We start from the raw sequence: 5,710 nt of genomic DNA on the forward strand, positions 1-5,710 counted from the left end.
AAGCCATATTGGTCATGGATCTTCTACCCTCTAGGACCCAATCGTTTTGGCTAATTGGGCCAGTCTAAGCACTCCTAATGGGCCTCGAACCAAATATCTGAATCTATTTAAATCATCACCAACTTATTTCACGTTAAATAAACGAAAAAAGTCAAACAATTTGCACCATAAACATATTAAAAATAAAACAAAACATTTAGATACAATTATTTCACCAAAGATATTATATATCATTGCATCAACAAAACTTAAATCATAAAAAAGATAAAAACTATTTCCCTAAAAATACATTCTTCTCTAACACCTACCATCTAAACAAATTCCTTTTCTTCACCATATTTCACTCTCTTTTTTTTTTCTTTCATTTATTTCTATCATCCAAAACAATACAACAATAGTAGTAGTAAAACTCATCATCATCATCTAAATTAATTCACTAACAAGTCAGCTTTCACTATATAACAACAACAAATTACAAACACTACGCCGTGTGGGTGAGGTGGGTCCCGCTTCCTCTGCACACCAAAATCAAAATAACGTAAACAAATTTTGAATAATATACTTTAATAAATAAATAAAAATGAAATTGTTACCTTAAACGAATTTAGGAGTTATTATTAACAAACAATGTGTCTTGAGTAAATTCACCAAATATATTAGGGCAATCTTCCCAATTTTGTTCTTCTCTTTTTTCCCAATAGCCGCCTACGTATTTATAGGTCCCATCTTCTCCATCTTTTTCAAACCACCTTGGCTTCCATCCGTTTTCTTGTAATTTTCTCGACTACAAAAATCACCAAAATACACTTTTTAATAATATTCGTTATACAGGTCAAAAAAAAAGTCTAAAATACCCATCGAATATGAAAAATATACCATTCTTTGCCTTGTCTCCAATCGTAATTTCTCAGAATTCGCCATGTCATATTCGCCATTCTCCAAATGCCTCTGATCTGGTCTAAGTCTTGAATCCGTTGGTGGAAGTTTCTCCTTTTTTTTTTTTTTTTTTTTTTTTTTTTTTTTTTTTTTTTTTTTTTTTAAATACCCAAAATCAGATATAAAAAAAAATAGTTGAACGAATGTATCATATATTTTTTTATTAATTTACCTTGAGTCCTGGAGTTAACTCGTTCAATGTGATAGCGAATGAAGTTAAATTATAACGAGTAAGATTGACAGGTGGCATAGTCCTTTTCCACAAAAGATTTTCATCTTTTGTTTTACTTGTTCCCTCTCCAATTGTGTAGTAAATACTATTGTCCCATTTTCCAAATATTGTCGCGTGTTTTTTACCACTTGAATCTTCGATAACCCCATGAACCTATTCAAAACATATAAATCTTACTTACATTTTTATTTTTATAAATAAAAGTGTGAGAATAGAATAGATTTATTTATTTAATTTAATTACCTGGTGAGGATTCCTATCAAGAAGAGACTGTTCTTTAAATCTAAGCTTGCAAGATAACTCTCTATTACCAACTATATGCATAAGTCCATGATGATCACAATATACTTTTCCCAAAATAAGATTATAAATACTTGTTGTCACCTGTATTTTAGATAAAAAAAAAAAAAACAAACAATTACTGTATTTAAAAAGGGTTCAAATTTTCATAAATGGTCCCTACTAATTTTTAATATCAAGGATGTGGTTTGAAAACTTTTAATCATCTTTTACATACGACAGAGACCATTTATGAAACTTTGAACTCAAGGGCAAAATCGTCTTTTTTTACATACCTTACTCCAATGGAAAACTTCACCATCATCAAACTCAAGGGTCAAAAGTCCAACAGGGTCAAGCTGAATTGATCTCCCCCAAAATTTTGTTCTTATGTTGCTGTCCCCCCAAAATTTCCACCCTCTACCCTCACAGTGACAGGCAATCAGGGTAGGATGATGGCTCACCTGACATGTCAGGGTAATTTAGTAATTTACAAAAAAAAAAAAACTTTTTTCTTTATATGTCAATTTAATTTCATTTAGTTTATTAACTTGACATAACAAACAAATTCCATTCCAACATACCAAATGTATAAACAAGATTCAAGTAGGAAATACAACAAACCTTTTCAGAAAAGAATCGAACGCCTTTTTCAGGGTAATCAGCTTCATAAGTTTCCCCTAATAAAGGATTGAAAGGTTTACAATGTCTTCCTTCAGAAGAAGCATAACCAGAAACTGCAAATGCTGCAACATTCAAGAGTCTTTGAAGACTATTGCCCTAGGACAAAAACACAAGGACATTAATTTCCTATTTTCCACCACATTTTTAAATTTATAAAAAAATAAATTATACCTCTTTTCCATACTGATATGCACGATCAAGAAGGTAAGAGTATTCAAGATCTTCAAAACACTTTTGGAGAGATGAAATAGGCTCATTGAAATAAACAGGTAGACATACACGTGTAAGATCTTTTCCTACATTGTCTTTAATCATTGACCATAAACTTACACCTTTTTCTTTCTCAATTGGATCTGGAAGCTTCTTTCTTCTTTCAAATCTCAACTGTTTGCTGTTTCTTTCATCCATAAATTCAGATTCCTTTGCTATAATTTGTCCAGAAAAATGATCTTTTGTGTCAAAAAAGTAACTTTCTTCTTCCTCTGAACCTTCCTCAAGCTCTTGTTTTTCAACATCATCCGATGATTCAGTTGTACTCCATTCTGAATATTATCAAGGGTAAATATGACAATATGGTAATTAACTAAAAGTCACTGAATTAGAAAAATAACTTACCGCTGTATTTTCCACGTTGAATATCTGATAACTCGTGTTGTGTTAATTGATATTCGCCTTCAGGAACTCCAGAGGGTTCGGTTTCTAAATTAGCAGCCTGATAGATTAATGTAAATCAAGATTTCAAATTACAAATAAATTCAACATTTTTAACCCAAAATAAATAAATAAATAAGAATTGAAGAAAATTTACCTCGAGTTGCCTCAAGGTGTCGAGCAAACTGGAACGTTCTTCACAGAGAACTCTAACTTGGCCTTGAATTTCTGAAAATTCTGTGAGCATAATCTGCTCACAGTCTTTTACAAGTACTTCACTTGTACCTTCTTCAAGTAAACGTTGCTTTAACTTTTCAGTTGATAATGATATATCGGTTTGTACAATGGATATTTTGTCATTTAATCTTCTTAAAGAAAACAGATTTCTAGCAGAAGCCAAAGCTTCAATCCAAGCTACTCTTTCTTCCTTCAAACTAGTCCTCAAATGAAGTGTCTTTGTAGCAGTGAATATGTAAAAGCGTCTACTATCGGATCTGCTCTCTCGAAATGATGAGATCTGTAAAAAAGAAATATATATATATATATATATATATATATATATATATATATATATATATATATATATATATATATATATATATATATGTGAAAATTATCACATTGTGATTGGGTTTTGAAATCCGAAAAGAATAACGAAAGCAAAATAACAGAATAACAGAATCGAGATCATTAAGATGCAGGTTTTACACTAAAACAGAATACGACAGAATGATGAGAAAATTGGTGGAGAAGACAATGATTTCTTGGGAAAGAGTGTTCGACATGGATTTGAATTAAGATCGTCAGATAAAGTAAAAGAACACGACAGAAAAATGTGCAAACGGATCCTTTGTGTAGTCAACTCCAGCTTTAATTAAACAAAATAAAAAACTTATTTGGGGAAAAAGCTGTGATCTAGAACAAAATTCCAGTCGATGAACTTGGAAGAAATTGAAATTAAATTAGTGAAAAAAGCGTAATAGTGAAGAATTTATATGAACGTGTAGTCATAGTAAGAATAGTCAAATGAAAGAGACAGGGAAAAAGCTCACCACAAGACAAGATCCAGATGAAATGAGGGTATGAAATAGAAGGACAAAGCAAAAACACATCCAGATTTTGATCACATAAGCACAAAATGGGGTGCTAGTGTCACACTAATAGATAAAGGGGTAGGCCTGCTATACAGAAGGTAAACCCATTGGATTGGATAGCCACTTTGTGTGGCCCTCTTGACGTGACCCCAAGATCCAGTCCTTTAGTCCTTTTTATTTTGTTTCATATACCCATTTTGATAAATCATTCAGATTTCATGAGTAATCAAAATTCAAACTTATGTGTGAATGTAAATGTAATGTAGGTTTAAGTTGTGATCAATGGAGGTGAGCTCGGAAATCGAGAAAAATCGGAGTACGTTTTCTGGTTCAATTTATTGCAGTTTGAGGGAAGAAGTTTTTCACCTGAAGATTGGGAACATTTTCCTAGAACAAGAGGTTTAACAGTATTTTCTTTTTCTCTGAGAAAAAATTGTTAACCCTTATTTGTTTAATTTGAGTTTATCAATCAGTTGATGGATTGATTACCTTGAGATGAACGATTCCGACGGTTTTCTGATGCTTATTGCGTCTGGTGCCAGAACTATTAAGACGTTTGAGTCTTCCGGAAGATACATCGCCGATGAATCTAACGTCATCAGCGGCGATGAGGCTTTCTGGCCGGAGGATCTTCGAGTAGGAGAGGACGCCGTTCCGTAGAAGAAACCACCTGGATCTCCATCCTTTACCGTAGTTAGTCCATTTGTAGAGGACGCCGGCGAAGCTGCTACTTCCGGAGCCGGAATCAGATCCAGAAGAAGGCCATCCAATGGCATTGGGATCGGATCTCATGTCGGCAACAGAACAAGACCTCGACAACGTCGGCATCGGCTCCGGTGAGTTGTCTCCGATCGCTGAACTCTCCAGCGATATGCAACAGAGCGGATACATTTCCTTCACTCGCATTCCGTTAATCCGGAGAACTCCCGTGGCACAAAAAACCCCGTCAAAATCTGATCAAATCGCCATCTATACATCAACAAACACAAAATCGCAAATCAAAAAACTAATCACTTCATAAATCAATCAATACGCAAGACAACAGTCACGCATACATTAAACAAAACAATCTTGTAGATATACATACAGAGATGATGCAAGATTGCGGAGGAGATGCCACAAAACTTAGAGAGAGAAAGGATTGAAAGACAAATTCAAGTAAAAAAAGGAGGCTTTGGGTGTTATTACACCATTATTATAGTATTATAAATATATATGGATACAGAGAGGATGAATGGCAAAAGGGTCATTTCAAGAAGACCACCATGGAAGTAGAGTTTCGGTAGAACTATAAGTTTAGAAAAGAAGAGACTTCATTTTCTGTCAAACTCTCACCCAGATGAGAGAGAAACAGAGGTACATGCAGATACAATAGGTGAATATATATATATATATATATATATATATATATATATATATATATATATTATATATATATATATATATATATATATATATATATATATATATATATATATATATATAGATTGACGTGAGACGACTTAATTTTATAAAACCGTGAGACGCAATCGTACTCACTCATTTAGTAGATAAAAAAACCCTTTTAAATTGCAAAATAATAAAAAATTTACATATATTATTTTCGGAATTTATATTTTCAAAAAAAAAAAAAATTAAAATACATATTTTTACATATTCTAATAGAATATTAGAATATTCTATATATCTGACAAATTTAGTAGAATATTCTAACATTTAAAAATCATATTAAAATATTTACAGTGTAATATTCTATTAAAATATTTCATGTGTTTTACGAAAAAAAAACAGCAATTTTTTTTATTTTTTTATTTTTTTTAGATAATTAAAGATC

The 5,710-nt window shown here is 32.1% G+C and overlaps 1 protein-coding gene across 3 annotated transcripts; it reads right to left on the minus strand.

Moving 5' to 3' along the window:
• Positions 1 to 206: 206 nt before the first annotated feature.
• Positions 207 to 5,240, minus strand: LOC111886877 (oxysterol-binding protein-related protein 2B). 3 transcript variants are annotated; one of them, XM_023883117.3, is made up of 12 exons: positions 4,964 to 5,240; positions 4,366 to 4,845; positions 2,940 to 3,299; positions 2,747 to 2,843; positions 2,303 to 2,673; positions 2,072 to 2,227; positions 1,744 to 1,911; positions 1,412 to 1,552; positions 1,109 to 1,321; positions 877 to 990; positions 594 to 784; positions 207 to 515 (listed from the first exon to the last, which is right to left on the minus strand). In XM_023883117.3, the coding sequence occupies exons 2-11, from the start codon at positions 4,780 to 4,782 to the stop codon at positions 605 to 607; spliced, it is 2,217 nt and encodes a 738-aa protein (XP_023738885.1). In that variant the 5' UTR covers positions 4,783 to 4,845; positions 4,964 to 5,240; the 3' UTR covers positions 207 to 515; positions 594 to 604. The 3 variants fall into 3 exon arrangements, with proteins under 3 accessions (XP_023738885.1, XP_023738886.1, XP_023738887.1); XM_023883118.3 differs by having other exon boundaries at positions 4,932 to 5,240; XM_023883119.3 differs by lacking the exons at positions 4,366 to 4,845; positions 4,964 to 5,240 and adding an exon at positions 3,835 to 4,315.
• Between the last annotated feature and the right edge of the window lie 470 nt (positions 5,241 to 5,710).

This window comes from Lactuca sativa, chromosome 6 (genome assembly GCF_002870075.4).
Source record: "Lactuca sativa cultivar Salinas chromosome 6, Lsat_Salinas_v11, whole genome shotgun sequence".
NCBI classification, from domain to species: domain Eukaryota; kingdom Viridiplantae; phylum Streptophyta; class Magnoliopsida; order Asterales; family Asteraceae; genus Lactuca; species Lactuca sativa.

Bases quoted from the DNA above. Each gene is read 5' to 3' on its own strand.
- LOC111886877 (XM_023883117.3), bottom strand. From the start codon at position 4,782: ATGCGAGTGAAGGAAATGTATCCGCTCTGTTGCATATCGCTGGAGAGT. The intron at 3,300-4,365 runs GTAATCAATCCA...TCTTTTTTACAG, and splicing joins TCGGAATCGTTCATCTCAAG to ATCTCATCATTTCGAGAGAG. The intron at 785-876 runs GTATATTTTTCA...TGATTTTTGTAG, and splicing joins TGGAGACAAGGCAAAGAATG to TCGAGAAAATTACAAGAAAA.